The 20,484-nt window shown below is 44.9% G+C and overlaps 1 protein-coding gene across 2 annotated transcripts in view; it reads left to right on the top strand.

Moving 5' to 3' along the window:
* The window catches only part of AK7 (adenylate kinase 7), a 66,631-nt gene that overhangs the window by 31,251 nt on the left and 14,896 nt on the right, over positions 1-20,484 (top strand). For both annotated transcript variants that reach the window (XM_055418497.2, XM_055418495.2), the window contains 7 exons: positions 2,007-2,087; positions 3,341-3,429; positions 5,514-5,604; positions 7,441-7,518; positions 8,999-9,148; positions 12,159-12,287; positions 13,506-13,632. In XM_055418497.2, coding sequence (XP_055274472.1) covers positions 2,007-2,087; positions 3,341-3,429; positions 5,514-5,604; positions 7,441-7,518; positions 8,999-9,148; positions 12,159-12,287; positions 13,506-13,632 — 745 coding nt within the window. The remainder of the gene's footprint in view (positions 1-2,006; positions 2,088-3,340; positions 3,430-5,513; positions 5,605-7,440; positions 7,519-8,998; positions 9,149-12,158; positions 12,288-13,505; positions 13,633-20,484) is intronic.

Raw genomic sequence — 20,484 nt, 5'->3', positions numbered from 1 at the left:
TTAGTTTTAAAGATCTATTTTTTTACCCCAAGTTTTCTTTTCAAATTTTTTCTTCATTAATGTAGTGGTGATATACAATGTTGTGCCAATCTCTGCTGTACAGCAAAGAGACGCAGTTATACACATACATGCATTCATTTTTGATATTTTTTTCCATTATGGTTTATCACAAGATATTGAATACAGTTCCCTGTGCTATACAGTAGGATCTGTTGTTTACCCATTCTAAATATAATAGTTTACATCTACCAACCCCAAACTCCCAGTACACCCCTCTCTCTTCCCTCCTCCTTGTCAACCTCGGTCTATTCTATATGTCTGTGAGCTTGTTTCTGTTCTGTAGATAAGTTCATTTGTGTCGTATTTTAGATTCCATGTGTAAGTGATATCATATGTATTTGTCTTTCTCTTTCTGACTTACTTCACCGAGTATGATCATCTCTAGCTGCAAATGGCATTATTTAGTTCTTTTTAAGGCTGAGTAGTATTCCATTGTGTATATGGACCACATCTTTATCCACTCCTCTGCTAATTATCCCAAGTTTTGTTAACCACTCTTTTCTGAACAATTAGTAAATAAGGTTGCTCTGGCCAACTTGTTCATCCTAATAATTCTTCTTTAACCTAGTGTTTTTCATTAGGTAGATAGACCCTTGGAAAGAATCTAGTAACTCACATCCATTAAGATCCTACTGTGCACCAGGCACTGTGGGTAGGAGCTGGTCTCACAGCCAAGAACAAAACAGACATGGTCACTGCATTCCTGGGGTTGGTTGTCCAGTATTTAGCCACTGTCACCACATCAGCAGCCATCACATTCATAGTTACAAGCTATACTATAAACACAAGACTGTGGACCAATTTTGGAGAAGGAAATGGCAACCCACTCCAGTGTTCTTACCTGGAGAATCCCAGGGACGGGGGGAGCCTGGTGGGCTGCCGTCTATGGGGTCGCACAGAGTCAGACACCACTGAAGCGACTTAGCAGCAGCAGTGGACCAATTTAGCATTTTGAGGTAAGTTCATAAGCTTTTAAAATGCTTTGGGGTCTTTTGTTATTACATTCTTTAGGGCAGGCAGGAAAAGCTAGGGGACCTGGTCACCTTGCCCTTGCCTTGCTTATCCACTGGTCCAGATGTACAGGAACATAGATCAATTACAATTCCCTGTTAGCTCAGCTGGTAAAGAATCCACCTGCAGTGCAGGAGACCTGGGTTCAATCCCTAGGTTGGGAAGATCCCCTGGAGAAGGGAAAGGCTACCCACTCTGGTATTCTGGCCTGGAGAAATAAATGGACTGTATAGTCCATGGACTCGCAAAGAGTCAGTCAGACAGGACTGAACGACTTTCACTTTTCACAAAGTTCACTCAAAGACCCCAGGTCTCTCATACTGGTGGTGGGGGTGGGGGTGGTGGGGTGTTCCCATCTCTACTTGGGTTCCATCTTCATTTCATAGTTCTGTCTTCAACTTACCAACATCCAGCCTCCCCAAATTGAATCTCAGTGGTGATAGGGTGGGTGGGGGGGTGTCTGTAGTGATAATTGTACTTCAGACACCAATGCTGTTGCTGCTGCTAAGTCACTTCAGTCGTGTCCGACTCTGTGCGACCCCATAGACGGCAGCCCACCAGGCTCCCCCGTCCCTGGGATTCTCCAGGCAAGAACACTGGAGTGGGTTGCCATTGCCTTCTCCAATGCATGAAAGTGAAAAGTGAAAGTGAAGTTGCTCAGTCATGTCTGACTCTTAGTGACCCCAAGGACTGCAGCCTACCAGGCTCCTCCGTCCATGGGATTTTCCAGGCAAGAGTACTGGAGTAGGGTGCCCTTGCCTTCTCTGCAGACACCAATGAGCATGCTCTAATTGGCTCACACAATATGTTAGGAGTTTTTGAAAGAGGTGATGAGATTTAGTAAACTGCTCATTTTGAAAAAATCACTAAAATAATCTGATTCACTGCGATTTATAAGAATACATTTAGCTTTTCTTTTGTATTTTATCTAATAGGTCAGAAAATTCGCCACTTATGTAGTTGCTGCTGGACTTCAGTATGGAATGGAAGGAGGCATCTTGCATGCTTTTTTTAAGGTATGACTTTTCTATAACTATGAGGATTTTTTTTTAATGGAAAATTTCTATTTATTTTTTTCTAATTTATTTATTTTTCATTAAAAAGAAAATCTTTCCTGGGGTTGGACCTTTCACTCCCATGACTGGTGGAACTGACTCAAACATCAGCGTCCAGTGGAACTCCCTCTCCTTCTGCAGGGCCAGCACCTTAACTTGCATGTTTCACAAATCCAAACTGTATTTATGATCACTTCCAAATCTGCAGCTCTTCCTGGGGCCCCATATCAGAAAACTGGATCACTTTGCACCCAGCTACACCCATCAAAGCCCAACTCCTCCCTCTTTCTCATCCATCACAAGGTCCCCAAGCCCCATAGAGACAACCTCCCCAGAATGTCCCTTTCTTCAATCCAACACTGCCAACTCCCCACCCACCGACTGGGCGAAACCCTGTCTCGTCCTCACCTGGCGTGGCTTAGGTCTCTCCATTTAAACTCTTACTTCCCATCATCCCTTCACAAGAAAGTGGAAGTGGAAGTGTTGGTCACTCCGTCGTGTCCAACTCTTTGCAACCCCATGGACTGTAGCCCACCAGGCTCCTCTGTCCATGGGATTCTCCAGGCAAGAATACTGGGGTGGGTTGCCATTACTTTCTCCAGGGGATCCTAAAGCAAATCCAGTCATTTCACTTCCCTGCTTAAAGCCCTTAAATGGTTTTCCCTAAGTCCAAAATATCCAGTGGTCTGCTGAGGCTCCCAACCCTACCTCTTTCACTCAGGATAGTTAAACAGCACCCAGACTACCTATTTATTTACTGAAATGTTTAATGACGGGAAAAGATAAGGATTTGGACTCTGTGAAGATCATGGTTCAAATTCAGTATAAAGGATTTATCAGAAGTCTAATTCCTGGAAGGTACTTTATCCACTAAGCATTTCATCTACAAACTGATAATAATAATTCTCATAAAAATGAAAATTAAAGATATTGTGCATACTGTAGTATTTTCTGTCTACATAGATAGCAGGCAGATGACTACTAAAGACAGCTCATGAGAAGTATTTCAGCCCTGAGGTTGCACTTTATTTCTCTCAATAGGATTTGATTAACTAAATCTCATCAGAACTGATTTATAAAACATCTTAAGGTGATTACTTCATCAGATAGATGGATTTTTTTTGGGATGTCTCCGACTATGGCTCTGTTTGTGAGCTGTAATAGTCAGGTACATGGAACTGGCGAAAAAATGCTTTTGATTTCCTTTATTTTAGCTAGCTTGGTTGGGTGAAGTCCCTGCATTACCAGTGTTTGGAGATGGAACAAATGTCATTCCAGCCATTCATGTTCTTGATCTAGCAGGGTAAGTGTTCTCCCCTGCCCGACGTGTTTGCTTCTTACCAAGCGCTAAGATCCTCGTGTGTAATATTGTATTTCTTCTTCACAACAGCCCTAAGCACAAGGTACTTTTATCAGCTCCACTTTGAAATAGTGTCTGTCTGATGAAATAGTGATGAAATACTGTTGAAATAGTGTCTGATGAAATAGTGTCTGTCATCTAAGAGTTCCCCACTTCCGACAGCAAGTTCAAGTTCACCCTAGGAGCAGAATTGCACATCTCCCAGTGTTTTTCAGACTCACAGAGTTATCTCCAGGTCCCCTTACCCTTCTCTGCACATGCTGACTTAAACACTAGGTAAGAGATGGGGTTCACTTTATTTGCAGTTCAGCACATCTGCATTTCGAGTTCCAAGAGCTCCATGCTGTTATCCCCTTGGCTCACCCCACAGGAGGAAGCAGTGCCTCTCTGAGAGTCTTTCTGGTTTCTTTTTCTTTCCCTCTCTCTCTTTTTTAAATTTGGTCATGTGGCTAGTGGGAACTTAGTTCCCTGACCAGGGAAAGAACCCATGCCCCGTGTGCAGTGAAAGCGTGGAGCCCTAACCACTGGACCGCTAGGGAATTCCCCCTTTCTGGTTTCTAGATCCTCTCTCTTTCTCTCCACTAGTAAACCAGTCCCAGTCCCAGGCAGTCTTTACTGGGAAACAATGAGGCTTAAACTTCAGGACCCTTCCCCTGCGTGGGTCCCTTCCACAGCCCGAAACTTGATCTTCATTATTGTTCTCAAAGAAAGATCCCCTAAGCTTCAGACTCCACTGAAAACCTCAATCTGCTCCAGGCAGATTAACACTGAACACAGTGAGGCTGAGACAGACTCTTCTTTTCTGCAGAAATTTTACATTATCACGTTATCAAGTTTTATAGATGTGAAAGCATCTTACATTATTAAATTAATTAAATTATTCCCATTACACAAGTGTGACTCAGGGGCCCTTTCGGTAGAATTTTTTTCCCTGCTAATTTCTTGAAGATTGTCAAATATTTAACAAAGGAAGAAGCTAAAAGAGGAAATGTTCTGTGAAATTAATATAAAACAAATATGAACTAGAGATTTAGACAGGTGCATCTGCTTTACTTCCATTTGACTAGAAAGCGAGCTACGATAGAGGTAGGATCCAAAGTCTCATGACAATCTTCTAATCACTGTTGTTTCTCTGGAATTGTTTTTTATCTGTATGCAGATGTCTGCTCTGCCTCTCAGTTGCTGTGTGAATTGGGGCAAGTTGCTTAACCTCCATGGGTCTGATTTTCTCATTTGTGAGATGGGGATGATAATAGCCTTACTTGAGTGTTGTGAGAATTCAGTGGGGGTAAAACCTGGGTAGCCCACAGCGCAGGGTTGATGTCGTTAAGCCCTCAGAAATGTTGGCCATCATTCATTATTAATCCAAGGTGGGAAGTCTAAACCACTCCATGCTATGTGACTTAAGGAGTCATAGCTTCTGTGAATTCCTGTCTTACTTTCTGAAAGACCTTCCCCAAAGCAGTGTCATGAGGCTTCAATGAGCTACTGGGTGAACGGCAAGTCCTGACAGGGCTCAGCTACTCTTGTAAGCAGATGGATCTGGTTTCCAATCCTGGCCCTTCTACCTTCCCAGTAACTCTTCAGCCCAAGAAGTGTCACTTAACTCTACCAGCTTCCTCCTCTGTAGCCTGGGAACCATCATTCCAATCTTGACCTTGTTGGAAAATGAAGTGAGATAATCCACTAAATCATCAAAGCCCCTGGCCCATGGGGGTAGCGGATTCCCCTGGTGGCTCAGAGGATAAAGCGTCTGTCTGCAATGCAGGAGACCTGGGTTTGATCCCTGGGTTGGGAAGATCCCTTAGAGAAGGAAATGGCAGCCCACTCCAGTATTCTTGCCTGGAGAATCCCATGGACAGAGGAGCCTGGCGGGCTACAGTCCACAGGGTCGCAAAGAGTCGGACACGACTGAGCGGCTTCACTTTCACTTTTCATGGGGGTAGCAATCAGCGAATCCTATTTACATAAACAAACATCTCCTGTGTTTATTCCCTCCGGGGATGATGTTCCCTGGGGGTCTGCAGAGTGATACAGAACATCATAGACCACGTGCCGAAGCTCCACTACCTGGTGGCTGTGGACGAGTCAGTTCACACCCTGGAAGACTTTGTCAAGGTACAGCTGTGTCATCCCGGGTTGGATGGCATCTCTTAAATCATTTTACCCAAGCCCCTCAAGGTGGAATCAGGGGTGCGAACAAGATTGGGTGCGGGGTGGGCGTGGGGCCTAAAATAGAATATCCTTAAACCCAAGCTTGGGCTTCCCTGGTGGCTCAGTGGTAAATAATCCACCTGCCAATGCAGGAGACTTGGGTTCGATCCCTGCATCAGGAAGAGCCCCTGGAGAAGGAAATGGCAACCCATTCCAGTGTTCTTGCCTGGGAAATCCCATGGACAGAGGAGCCTGGCGGGCTACAGTCCACGGGGTCTGTACAACAACAACAAAACCGAAGCTTACTATTTGCATCTGCAGTATACACATGCTAGGAAAAGGAAACGGCAACCCGCTCCAGTACTCATGCCTGGAAAATCCCATGGATGGAGGAGCCTGGTAGGCTACAGTTCATGGGGTTGCAGAAGAGTCGGACACGACTGAGCGACTTCACTTTCACTTTTCACTTTCACACATGGAGAAGGAAATGGCAGCCCACTCCAGTGTTCTTACCTGGAGAATCCCAGGGACGGGGAAGCCTGGTGGGCTGCCGTCTATGGGGTCACACAGAGTTGAACACGACTGAAGCGACTTAGCAGCAGCAGCAGCATCCATATGTTGGGAAATTACAACCACAATAGTCTCTCTCCAGTGTATGCATGGAAAGGAGCAGAAAAGGCCACCGTAGGGTTCAGACACAAATCACACACCGGAGTACTAGAATCTGCCTGTGACCTGTGCCCCAAAGTACTGATAATGATCAAGTTCTCCAAACCTACTGGCAGCTTCCAGGAGCTCTGGATCTTTGAAGATCTCCTCTCCTATCCAGGCTGCTCCGGCTAAAGGTCACCTTGTGGCCCAGCTGGCTCAGCCAGTGCAGCCTTCCCATGTCCCTCTCCAGGGCACCCCTGCTCATCTTTTTTGGGAGGAGGGTCCCACACAGAGCAGCACGTGGGGTCTTAGTTCCCTGACCAGAGACTGAAGCTGGGCCCTCTGTAATCAGAGTGTGGAATCCTCACCACTGAACTGCCGGGGAACTGACCCCTACTCATCTTTACGGTTCAGCTCAGGGGCTTCCATGCTGGTCCAGTGGCTGGGACTCGAGCTCCCGCTGCAAGAGGTGCAGGTCGATCCCTGATGGTGGAAGTACTTCCTGCCGAGTGTGTGTGTGCTCAGTTGCTTAGTCGTGTCCAACTCTGTGAGACCCTGTGGACTGTAGCCCTCCAGGCTCCTCTGTCCACAGGGTTCTCCAGGGAAGAATACTGGACTGGGTTGCCATTTCCTACTCCAGGAGATCTTCCCGACCCAGGGATTGAACCCTCCTGTGTCACCTGAACTGGCAGGTGGACTCTTTACCACTGAGCCACCTTGGAAGCCCACCACATGCTGAAAGGTGCGGCCAAAATAAGTAAAGACTCACCTTGGACCTCTTCCTCTGCCCCCTCCCTACCTCCCCCCCACCCCCCCTGCAGCCTCGGCACCGCTTTTCCATATTCCTAACATCAGACATTGCACACCAGCATCTGAGGACACGTCTGTCTCTCCCTTTTCAGACTGGGAGCTCCCTGAGGGCAGGATTGGGCTTTTATTTTATTCATCTCTGTGTCCCGTTCCTGGCGTGCAGTGAGGATCCTTTGCTCTGTGTGGAACAAATAAACCAGTGCATGTCCTCAGGGCTCTCCCCCGTTGCTTTGCAGATTTTTTTTTTTTTGTATTCAGTTATATTTATATTTATTTGAGAAATTTTATATCAAAATCTTACAGGTCAACCAAAATAACATTTCTGTTTTTCTCTAACAGTGCATCAGTAAAAGTACTGGCCCCGGGAAAATCCAGAAAGTACCCAAGGAAAATGCTTTCCTAACTAAGGACTTAACAGTTAGTATATGAGAGATATTTTTTGTTTTTCCTACTCTTTTCCTGGAGGTATTGCTTCTTGAAGGATTTGGAGTCAGAGGATCTGGCTTGCAGGTTCATTTCAGCTCCTCCTTCACAGTGGAAATTCTAACCTATAGCAACTTCTCTTCTGTGAGCCTGTTTTCTTTTTTTTCCCCTTTGTTTTCTTTGTTTGTTTTTCCTCTGAAAATCCTTCAGGGATCATGGTCAGAAAATATATTTGAAAGCTGTCTAATGTATAAAATGCTATACAAACACTGGATGCTGTTTTCTTTGGCTCCTTTCTAAAATTCAAAGAGGAGACTGAATTTCTGATTTCATCACCGCAACAAGAAGAGTACAGTTTTAGCCATGCAGTGCATTCTTCCAGCTTGTTTTAGGATATAATATTTTTTTAAGAAATAAATTCTAGCATAAGAGTTGACTGGGCATGATTCTGAAAGGACTGATATCGTTGCTTGCTTCTGAGAAGCAGAACTGGGTGGGTGGTGATTGGGGCCAAAGGGGGCACTTTTCCCCTCTACTTTTTTTTTTTTTTAAGTGTTAAGTATAGTTGATTTCCATTGTGATGTTCCTTTCAGGTGTACAGCAAAGTGATTCAGTTATATATACATATATCTATTTTTTTCTGATTCTTTTCTCCTGTAGGTTATTACAAAATATTGAGTCGAGCTCTCTGTATGATACACTAGGTCCTTGTGGGTTATCTATGTTATATATAGTAGTGTGTACATGTTTCCCCTGTACTTTTTGTTCTTTTGGATTTTGAACCATGAGATTGCACTACTCAAAAAACTGGTAGAATTAAAAAAAACTTTTTTTTTTTTAAAGGAAGAAATCTTCCACTCAGACTTCTAGTATCTTTTTTTCTTTTTTTTTGCCACATTGCATGGCCAAACCCATGCCTCCTGCAGTAGACCCACAGAGCCTTAACCACTGGACCACCAAGGAGGTCCCTCTCCTTATTCTTTGTTTGTATAACTGTACAAGGCAGGACACCGCCCGTCACAAGAGAGCAAGTGTGGGGAGACTTTGGGGTCACAGAGTCTCACAGCAGGTGCTCTGTCAAAACTTGTCATTCAGTCGCTAAGTCACGTCCAACTCTCTGCGACCCCGTGGACTGCAGCACGCCAGGCTTCCCTGTTCTTCACTGTCTTCCAGAGTTTGCTCAAACTCATGTCCACTGAGTCAGTGATGCTCTCTAACCATCTCATCCTCTGCCACCCTCTTCTCCTTTTGCCTTCAATCTTTCCCAACATCAGGGTCTTTCCCAGTGAGTCGGCTCTTCCCGTCAGGTGGCCACAGTATCAAAACTTAGAGCTGTCTTCATTGACATCCATGTTTAGTGAACGTGTCCATATTTTCCTTCAGTAACTTTGGTGATTTGGGTTTGTTATAACTGTCAAATGGTCGGGGGGGCGGGTGGCAGGAGACAAGTCTTTGACGTCCTTTTCTCTCTTAGCAAGAGAACATTGACCACTTACTGGTCAATTTGAGGATGGAAGCACTCTTTGTGAAGGAGAATTTTAACATTCGATGGTTCGCCCAAGCAGGATTTGTGGAAAATATCAACAGCATCCTCAAAGAGTACAAGCAAAGCAGAAGATTATTGGTAACTATAACCACTTCCTGTTTAAGCTTCTGATTTAAGCAAAGTACATGAGGCTTTTGGTGTAATTACACCAATGGAAGTACTTTTCTTTCACATGTCAGAATTTCTAAATTCAAGTTCTTTTTCAAATCTGACCCGTTGTCCAAGTCTAACAATCTACATCTATAGTCTATGGAAACTTGCCAATCAAATAATAAAAATTTTTAAGTTGACATAGATAACCGTTATGCTTGACACCAACTGAACATGATAGAAAGCCCCAGACTGAGTGTCACAAAGCTGTCTCTCTATAGGGGAAAATGTCAGGTACCACCTTACTGGTCCATGTTTCACCTGGGTATCCATCTGGGTAAGTAGGAGGTAGGGAAGTCTGATGATTACTTTGATCTTTTCTGATTGGCCAGGGGATTTGCTGGTCATTTAAAATTTTTTTTTAAAAAATTTTGTTGTTGTTGTGGATCATTTTAAAAGTCTTTATTGAATTTGTTACAGTATTGCTCCTGTTTTATGTTTTGGCTTTTTGGCCGCAAGGCATGTAGGCTCCCCAACCAAGAATCGAACCTGCACCTTCTGCACTGGCAGGCAAAATCGCAACCACTGAATCAGCAGATAAGGCCCTGCTGATTATTTTAGCAATCACAACTTTCCGTAGATATTCTTATCTCTATATTCCAGATGAGGAAACCAAAGCTCAGAGAGATGGAGCAATTTCTTCAAGGTTACACAGCTAGTCAGGGATTCAAACTAGCTAAGATGCCAACTTAGCTTGAATGGCCGAACTGCGGAGCCTCCACAGCTCCATCTCTGAAGTCAGGTAAATGCAGTACTTGCCCAGATCTTTGGATTTCTCCCAGGGAGGCCTTCCAAAGATGAGAATGAATATGACAGGAGAAAGCATTTTGAAAACTACAGTCTATGAGTAACAGGTGCCCTCATAGTTGAATTGCCATTGTGCATGGAAATACTGAACAAAAGCCAGCAGAGTTGCTTTTGTAGCCTAAAAACCATACTGGCCTCCTGAAAAGGATGCCTTGTTGAGAATCAGTAAAAGATATACCACTGTTCAAAAGAAACGATGATGCTTTTAAGCATCTGAGACACCCATGATGGCTATCCTTGGAGACTGTCCTGAAGCACAGAGCAACTCAAGAGGTTAGACTAATGTTGTCATCTGTGGGTCAACTTAGAACAACACCCAGTCAGAGTGGAGATAAGACAAGACACCTTAAAGAGACCGTGTGGTTTCTGATTAGCAAAACTGGACAGAATATGATAGAAGGAGTAAGCACACCTAAAGATTAAACTGAGTCTGTCCATCGCTGGAGCGTTAGTCAGCATGGCAACATAGAACAGCAAACACGACTGAGGGCAATGTAGTCAACGCCAGGCCGGTGGCATCAAGCCACGGGCCTCCACAGTCCTGTTCCTTGAACAAAGCAAAGTCATCCCTGTGCAGAGCCAGGTGCATTCAGCCACCTTGATCTAATGCCACTCAGCAGTCCATACATCCAACTCTCCTCGCTCTGATCAAAGCTCATCAGACTATTTTCTATACGTGTCTGCCTTGAGGGGTAATATACCAAACATGTGCCCTTGGAGTGTTCTGAGCCCAGTGGCAACCCTACTTGTCATTATAAATGAGTAAGCTATCAGTTCCTGTTTTGTATCCTGGTAAGGTGGTTTCCCTGATGGTTCAGCGGGTAAAGAATCCACCTGCAGTGCAGGAGACACAGGAGACATGGGTTCGATCCCTGGGTTGGGAAGATCCCCTGGAGGAGGAAATGGTGACCCACTCCAGTATTCTTGCCTAAAAAATCCCATGGACAGAAGAGCCTGGCAGGATACAGTCCATAGAGTCACAGAGTCAGACCCAGCTTAGCATGCAGCACACAAGGTAAGCATACCTACCCCAGGAGACAGATCCACTCTTGGTGTGCGGGTGACACAAGGCACGTGAACCTGCCCGGTTGGCCACCGGCCCTCATGTCTTGGTGAAGGCACCATGTGCACCTCGGAGCCCAGCTCCGTGCATCAAGACTCCGCTCCAGTGTTGCTCTGCCGATTCCTACCCCCTCCAGGTCCACCACCTTGGTCATCGCCATCACCCTGAGAGCCTGCCCCTGAGCAGACGAGATCATTCACGTCCACCACCCCTTACCCAGTGATCCCACCGGGGCTCTGCTCACTCCCTTCACAGTCTGACAAACAGTGATAACAATGGTAGTGGTGGTGCTAATAATGGTAGTAGTAATCATGATAATCAACTCCATGTATGAAATTATGTAAGCTTTAAGCACGTGGACACTCTGCCCATGGACATTTCTTTTCTTTGGCATGATTTTTTTTTTAATTAAAAATTTTGAAAATTTGCCTTGCAAAATACCAAGCTTCAGTTTCACAACCATTTGGACCATTTCAAAAGAAATGACTTATTTGTCACCGATATTTTTATTTCTGTTAGAAATAAACATTTGCTCACCAGTTATGAATGTGGTGAGCTTCTTTAGCATTCAAGCAAGTTTTTCAGCAGAGGAAATTTTTTTTTAAATGGGTGTATTTTTAAAAAACTAGAATAAATTAACTGGTTTAAAAAGGAAAAGATAATTCAAGACCAAGTTTAATCCAGAAACAATACTCAAGAGGCAATAAATTAAGCACCTTCCAAGAGCAGACCAGAAAGTCTTCTCTCCCTTTGCCATCTTTACAGGGGTAACACTGCAAAGGTGAAATTGTAGCGTGTAATGCTCAAGTACTTGGCTTTCCTTTTGTTTTTAAGTACTTTGAGGGTGCTCCTGAGCACAGTTTGCTGTGTCTTGTCCCCCATGCCCAGATCAGGACACATAGTAGATGGTCACTAAACATCAAGAGAAAGTGACTCTGGGCTTGTGACGAAGGAGTGAACGGGCCTGTGGAATCCTGAGACTTCAAAGGGCTGATCCTTGAAATAAAGAGCGCTGCTTAGCTACAGATCATTCACAGCCCCTGTGTCATCCCTTTTCTCCTCTTTTAGCCGATCAAGATTTGCATTCTTGGTCCTCCTGCTGTGGGAAAATCCAGCATCGCCGAAGTTTTAGCCAAATACTATAAGCTGCACCACATTAAATTGAAGGATGTCATCTCTGAAGCCATAGCGAAACTGGTAACAATTTTAGTAACTTTATTGGGAATTTCAATAATTTAAAGATGCCTTTTCTTAGTCTTATAACTAAGAAGTCACTGATCTTCTGTGGCATCCTTCAAAGAGATTTGTTATTTTAACTGGAGTTTGTTGTTACCCCCTATTATGAAAGTACAGAATCCCAAAGGCTTTTCCTTCGTAAGGTGGAAGCATCTTTCATGGGTGGACCTTAAACTTTTGTCTGTCTCTAGTAGTTGCTCAAACTATATCTTGTATTCTCTCTGTTGACTGGCAGTTTTGTTATTCTTTTTAAAATTGTATAGTTGTACAATTTTAAAATTGTATAGTTGATTTACAATATTGTATAATTTATACATGTACAATAGTGGTTTACAGTTTTTAAAGATTACATTCCATTTACAGTTATTATAAAGCATTGGCTGTCCTCCCAGTTTTGTATGGTATAACCTTGTATCTTATTTTAGAAGTTACTACTAACTTTTGCACCTCTTAATTTTCTACCCTTACAGAGCCCCTCCCCGCTTCCCTCTCCACACTGGTAACCACGAGTTTGTTCTCTGTATCTGTGAGTCTGTTTCTTTTTGTAATATTCATTAGTTTGTTGTATTTTTAGATCCCACATGTAAGTGACATCATACAGGATTTCTTCTTCTCTGACTTACTTCATTTAGCATAATGCCCTCCAAGTCCATCCATTTATTGCAAGAGGCAAAGTTTCATTATTTTTCATGGCTGCGTAGTATTCCATCGTGTGATATAAATATATATCACATTTTCTTTAGCCACGTATCTGTTGATAGACCTGATGTTGCTTCCCTATCTTTGCAATCACAAATAATGCTGCTATGATTGAGGTGCATGCATCTTTTCAAATTAATGTTTCTGTGTTTTTTGGATATATGTTCTTGTTTAGTCACTAAATCATGTCTGACTCAACGATGCTTACTAGGTGGCGTCTGTGGGTAGAGAGAGTGTTGATTCTTAAGTAGTTCTGGCATTAGCACAGAAATAGATTAGTCTTCTAAAAGAGACTAAGAAAACCCACAAGACTCTCATCTGTCTTCATAGATACAAGCCTCTTGACCACTTTTGTATGCCTGTCCTTGAGTACCTCCCCTGTTTGGGTACCAGCCTTTTCCAGGATCGTTCGCCAGAAGGTTTATGAGCAGCCCATCAATGCAGGGCGTCATCCGATTTGAATATCTTTGTGATATGTAGGAGGCAATCATTACACCTAAGGATGTAACGGAAGGAGAAGAAGGTGAAGAGGAGGAAGAGGAGGATAACGTGGAGGATGCTCAGGAGCTCTTGGAGGGCGTCAAGGAAAGCATGGACCAGAACGCAGGTAACCGTCCTGTGATATTCTTGGAGCAGCTGGTTTTTCCCCTTGTTATAAAAACTACTTTGTGTTGCTGTTCAGTTGCTAAGTTGTGTCTGACTCTTTTCAGCCTCGTGGACTGCAGCACTTTAGTCTCCTCTGCCCTCTACTATCTGCTGGAGATTTTTCAAATTCATGTCCATTGAGTTGGTGATGCTGTCACTATCTCACCCTCTGTTGCCCCCTGCTCCTGCCTTCAGTCTTTCCCAGCACCAGGATTTTCCAGTGAATCAGCTCTTTGAATCAGGTGGCCAAAGTATCAGAGCTTCGGCTTCAGCATCAATCCCTCCAATGAATATTCAGAGTTGATTTAAGATAAAAAAAAATGATGGGAAAGAACTACCTAAGTTTTAAAAAACTGTGTGTAGTCATAAGTATTTGTAAAGCATCAAAAACTGTAATTAAATAGCAAAGGACATAACAGGAAAAAATATTTACCACCAAATATGACAAAGAGTTAATAGTTAATAAAATGCTCAGGCAAAGTAATAAGAAAATCATTAAGTCCTGAATAGGAAAACATGGATGAAAAATGATTCACTCATTCAGGAAGAAATACAAATAAATAGAAAAATTTTCTCACTCACATGATAATTTTAACCAGTTTGTTGAACACATGCATTGCAGTAAAGTGTCCCTTTAAACTTAAACTCTGTACTCATTCTTTCCTTACCCTGGGATGGAATTTCAGGCTGGTCCCACTGCAGCTCTTAGATAATAAGTAAATGGCTTCTCTGTTTATTCATACTTTAAGAAGGCCATTCCAGCCAAATAATCGTAAATGAGGTTTTAAAATGAGACGTCTTTAAGGGAGCTTGCCAACCAGGCAGGAAAACATCAGCAGCAGTTAGAAAAATAGAAACCATTTCATTTTTATATAATTGACATTCTCCATCAAACGGGTAATACTAGCATTGGCTATGAAACTGAAAGTTGCTCAGTCGTGTCTGACTCTTTGCGATGCCATGGACTGAATTCTCCAGGCCAGAATACTGGAGTGGGTAGCCTTTCCCTTCTCCAGGGGATCTTCCCAACCCAGGGATCGAATCAGGGTCTCCTGCATTGCAGGCGAATTCTTTATCAGCTGAGCCACAAGGGAAGCCCAAGAATACTGGAGTGGGTAGCCTATCCCTTCTGCAGGGGATCTTCCAGACTCAGGAATTGAACCAGGGTCTCCTGCATTGCAGGCGGATTCTATACCAGCTGGTACAGAAGCGTTGGCTATAGGCCAGTCCAAAAGGTTAGCAAGTGTGGACTCTCATCCAATGGGGAGTTCCTCCCCTCCCATCCTATCGGGCACCTTTGGTTTCTTTCCTCTTACTCAGTCCTTCCACCTTGCTGGTGGCAGTCTCTGACCCTCCAAGGTTGGGCTGGGGCAAGTGGGGGTTAGGGAACGGGGTGGTGGTTGTTCAGTTGGTCAGTCTTGTCCAACTCTTGCAACCCCATGGACTGTAGCTGGCCAGGCTCCTCTGTCCATGGGATTTCCCTGGCAAGAATATTGAAGTGGTTGCCGTTTCCTCCTCCACAGGATCTTCCCGACCCAGGGATCGAACCTGGATCTCCTGAAGTGCAGGCAGATCCGTACCGTCTGAGCCACGGGGAAGCCAGGAAAGGAGGACAAAGGTGTAAACGGGCTCTCCCCTGAGGACCGCCCAACGCCTTCCCCTGGGGCACCGCTCTGGGCCACCCTCTTATCTTCTGGTCTCATGACACCCCACCTCCTGTCCCTCCAGAGGCTCTTCTTACTAGCTATTTATCTTCAGGACTCCTCACCCTCCTCCCAACTCTGCTTTAGCCCCCCACCTCCTCCTCCTTGCCTGCCCCCAGGCCGCTCCAGTCTAGTTTACAGGGCGGAGAATACGTTTTTGTGTGCATACACTGAGGGTTCGTTTAAACTAGCTAGTTTTCCGAATCTGGGTTTTTGCTTTGATGTGGGCCAGGTCGGGAGGAAATGGAAGTTAGAATCCCAGAGAGATTTCCCAGAGGTAAAGGAAATAACCCTGAATACTCGTTGGAAAGACTGGTGCTGAAGCTGAAGCTCCAATGCTTTGGCCACCTGATGTGAAGAGCCAACCTCTTGGAAAAGACCCCAGATTGAGGGAAGGAGGAGAAGGGGACAGCAGAGGGCGAGATGGTTGGATGGCATCACTGACTCAATGAACAGGAGTTTAAGCAAACTCTGGGAGACAGTGAAGGACTGGCGTGCCACCGTTCATGGGGTCCCAAAGAGTTGGACACAACTTAGTGACTGAACATGGAGCATTCACTTAAACCAGCTGGTTATCTGAGTCTGAATTTTTGCTCTGGTGTGGAGGAAATGGAATTTACAATCCCGGAGGCGAAGGTACACGGAAAACACAGGTCAACACTTCGAGATAGGACACTGCCCTTGCCTCGCCTGTTTCCCTCATGGCTCAGTTGGTCAAGAATCCGCCTGCAATCCAGGAGACCCTGGTTCGATTCCTGGGTCGGGAAGATCCCCTGAAGAAAGGATAGGCTACCCACTCTAGTATTCTTGGGCTTCCCTTGTGGCTCAGCTGGTAAAGAATCTGCCTGCAAGTGGGAGACCTGGGTTCGACCCCTGGGTTGGAAAGATCCCCTGGAGAAGGGAATGGCTACCTACTCCAGTATTCTGGCCTGGAGAATTCCATGGACTGAATAGTCCATGGGGTCGCAGAGTCGGACACGACTGAGCGACTTTCACTTTCTTTGCCTCGCCTGTGGCAGTGAGGAATTCCTATCTTGGTTTCAGAGTCTTGCAGTGTCCCGGCTCTTATCATTTAGGGGAGAGGAAGAAAGCAAAACAAGACATTCCATTGTAAGGACACCTGTGGAAGAAGTCTGGCAAGGCCACTGGGAAGAGTGGGGCCTGGGGTTTGTAGGAATCCACAGGTGACCGTTGTCATGTGTACATACGCTGTAAGCCTGGGGTCTAAGCCAGAACCAGACAGACACAGGACAATGTTCATTGACAGGATCATATAGTTGGTCTTTGCAAGGACCCGAAAGTCTTATCCAATAACTTTGTGTAAACAGGGTGACATGAAGTGCTGACTGGGCTCTTTTCATGTCCGGGTAGGGGGGACCACACAGAACAAGAATTATGGTTGAGAGCAGTCACTGCATCACCAGAGTTCGAGAAGGGCCTGTCCTTGGCAGGAGAGTCTGTTCTTCCCACTGATGCCGTTGCTGCCGGTCAGTCGCTAAGTCACGTCTGACTCTTTGCGACCCTATGGACTGCAGCACACCAGGCTCCTCTGTCCTCTGCATCTCCCAGCGTTTGCCCACAGTTATGTCCACTGAGTCAGTGATGCTATCAAGCCGTCTCACCCTCTGCCGCCCCCTTCTCCTTTTGCCTTCAATCTGTCCCAGCATGCAGGAGAGGTCAAACTGGATCAGTAGCCAGGGGCTCCAGTTGGCGCTAGCGGTAAAGAATCCACCTGCCAATGCTGGAGACATAAGAGATGCGGGTTTGACCCCTGGGTCAGGAAGATCCCCTGGAGAAGGGAATGGCAACCTACTCCAGTATTATTGCCTGGAGAATCTCATGGATAGTGGAGCCTGGCAGGCTGCAGTCCAAAGGGCTGCAAAGAGTCGACTTAGCACGCACAGGGAGGGAGGCAAACCTCCTTACTGTCACAGGCCCACCCACCCGCTCACTGCCAACAAGATGACAATAGTGCAGCCAGTCCCCCTTAACCCCAGGAAAGTGCTTTTTTTTTCAAGTTTGTCCAAAACTCCTTCCTATTCACATTTACCTGAAACTAGAACACAGACCCCAGAGAAGGCAATGGCAAGCCACTCCAGTACTCTTGCCTAGAAAATCCCATGGGTGGAGGAGCCTGGTAGGCTGCAGTCCGTGGGGTCGCTATGGGTCGGACACGACTTCACTTTCAGTTTTCACTTTCACACATTGGAGAAGGAAATGGCAACCCACTCCAGTGTTCTTGCCTGGAGAATCCCAGGGACGGGGGAGCCTGGTGGGCTTCCGTCTGTGGGGTCACACAGAGTCGGACACGACTGAAGCAACTTAGCAGCAGCAGCAGCAGCAGCAGAACACAGGCCCAGGTTATGTTTAAACAAAAGAAGACCTGTGAACCCACGGTGCAGACCTCTGTGGCAATTTCAGAGCATGAAGAGGCAGAAGCCCTCACCTGACCCAGTGTGTCGTCATGTGAGTCTAAGAGTTCCAGCAAACAGAGCTCACAGTCCTGCAGGGAGGCACCTCCGAATTCTTGTCACTTCATGATTCCACTCCAGTTGGTCCCTGACTGTGCAGCCAAAATAAGGACTTGTTTAAACCACAGAATTCACTAGTTCTAGATCCTTTTTGCATTGTGGATTTGTTGAATCTGGTTGGTGGGATTCCAGGTGATCAGTGGACTAACCTTTTCACTAACTTTTCTGTGAGTTTGAAATTAAAACGTTGGGGACGGGGTGAGGAAAATATGTAAATGTATCAACTTTGTAGTGTCTCTACCGTGCATGCATGCTAAGACACTTCAGTCGTGTCCGAATCTTTGTGACCCACTAGGCTCCTCTGTCCTCAGCTTTCTCCAGGTAAGAATATTTTAGTGGGTGGCCATGCCCTCCTCCAGAGGATCTTCCTGGCCCAGGGATCGAACCCTATTATACATGGATTATTTTAAAGACCTTGGTTGAATCTAACTTTTTTTTCTTTTTCCTGTATTTTGGCTGCACTTCTTGGCATGCAGGATTTTAGTTCCCCAGCTAGGGAACTAACTCTATTAGCCTTTGCCCTGCTTCATTCCGTGCTCCAAGGCCAAATTTGCCAGTTACTCCAGGTGTTTCTTGACTTCCTACTTTTGCATTCCAGTCCCCTATAATGAAAAGGACATCTTTTTTGGGTGTTAGTTCTAAAAGGTCTTGTAGGTCTTCATAGAACCGATTAACTTCAGCTTCTTCAGCATTACTGGTTGGGGCATAGGCTTGGATTACTGTAATATTGAATGGTTTGCCTTGGAAACGAACAGAAATCATTCTGTCATTTTTAAGATTGCATCCAAGTACTGCATTTTGGACTCTTTTGTTGACCATGATGGCTACTCCATTTCTTCTAAGGGATTCCTGCCCACAGTAGTAGATATAATGGTCATCCGAGTTAAATTCACCCATTCCAGTCCATTTTAGTTCACTGATTCCTAGAATGTCGACGTTCACTCTTGCCATCTCCTGTTTGACCACTTCCAATTTGCCTTGATTCATGGACCTAACATTCCAGGTTCCTATGCAATATTGCTCTTTACAGCACCAGACCTTGCTTCTATCACTGGTCACATCCACAACTGGGTATTGGTTTTGCTTTTGCTCCTGCTCCATCCCTTCATTCTTTCTAGAGTTATTTCTCCACTGAGCTCCAGTAGCATACTGGGCACCTACCGACCTGGGGAATTCCTCATTCAGTATCCTATCATTTTGCCCTTTGTTACTGTTCATGGGGTTCTCAAGGCAAGTATACTGAAGTGGTTTGTCAAGAGAATGCACTGGTCATAGCAAACACCCTCTTCCAACAACACAAGAGAAGACTCTACACATGGACATCACCAGATGGTCAACACCGAAATCAAACTGATTATATTCTTTGCAACCAAAGATGGAGAAGCTGTATACAGTTAGCAAAAACAAGACCAGGAGCTGACTGTGGCTCAGATCATGAACTCCTTATTGCGAAATTCAGACTTAAATTGAAGAAAGTAGGGAAAACCACTAGACCATTCAGATATGACCTCAATCAAATCCCTTATGATTATACAGTGGAAGTGAGAAATAGATTTAAGGGACTAGATCTGATTGATAGAGTGCCTGATGAACTCTGGACGGAGGTTCGTGACATTGTACAGGAGACAGGGACCAAGACCATCCCCATGGAAAAGAAATGCAGAAGAGCGAAATGGCTGTCTGAGGAGGCCTTACAAATAGCTGTGAAAAGAAGAGAGGCGAAAAGCAAAGGAGAAAAGGAAAGATATAAGCATCTGAATGCAGAGTTCCAAAGAATAGCAAGGAGAGATAAGAAAGTCTTCCTTAGTGATCAATGCAAAGAAATAGAGGAAAACAACAGAATAGGAAAAACAAGAGACCTCTTCAAGAAAATTAGAGATTCCAAGGGAACATTTCATGCAAAGATGGGCTCGATAAAGGACAGAAATGGTATGGACCTAACAGAAGCAGAAGATATTAAGAAGAGGTGGCAGGAATACACAGAAGAACTGTACAAAAAAGATCTTCACGACCAAGATAGTCACGATAACGTGATCACTGATCTAGAGCCAGACATCTTGGAATGTGAGGTCAAGTGGGCCTTAGAAAGCATCACTACTAGCAAAGCTAGTGGAGGTGATGGAATTCCAGTTGAGCTATTTCAAGTCTTGAAAGATGATGCTGTGAAAGTGCTGCACTCAATATGCCAGCAGATTTGGAAAACTCAGCGCTGGCCACAGGCCTGGAAGAGGTCAGTCTTCATTCCAATTCCAAAGAAAGGCAATGCCAAAGAATGCTCAAACTACCGGACAATTGCACTCATCTCACACGCTAGTAAAGTCATGCTCAAAATTCTCCAAGCCAGGCTTCAGCAGTATGTAAACCGTGAACTCCCAGATGTTCAAGCAGGTTTTAGAAAAGGCAGAGGCACCAGAGATCAAATTGCCAACATCCGCTGGATCATGGAGAAAGCAAGAGAGTTTCAGAAAAACATCTATTTCTGCTTCATTGACTATGCCAAAGCCTTTGACTGTGTCGATCACAATAAACTGTGGAACATTCTGAAAGAGATGGGGATACCAGACCACCTGACCTGCCTCT

The sequence above is a fragment of the Moschus berezovskii genome, chromosome 21 (assembly GCF_049115385.1).
Source record: "Moschus berezovskii isolate FMDL1 chromosome 21, NW_MosBer_1.0, whole genome shotgun sequence".
NCBI classification, from domain to species: domain Eukaryota; kingdom Metazoa; phylum Chordata; class Mammalia; order Artiodactyla; family Moschidae; genus Moschus; species Moschus berezovskii.
Note: the sequence above shows the minus strand (reverse complement) of the source record. Positions and strands in the feature narration are given on the sequence as shown.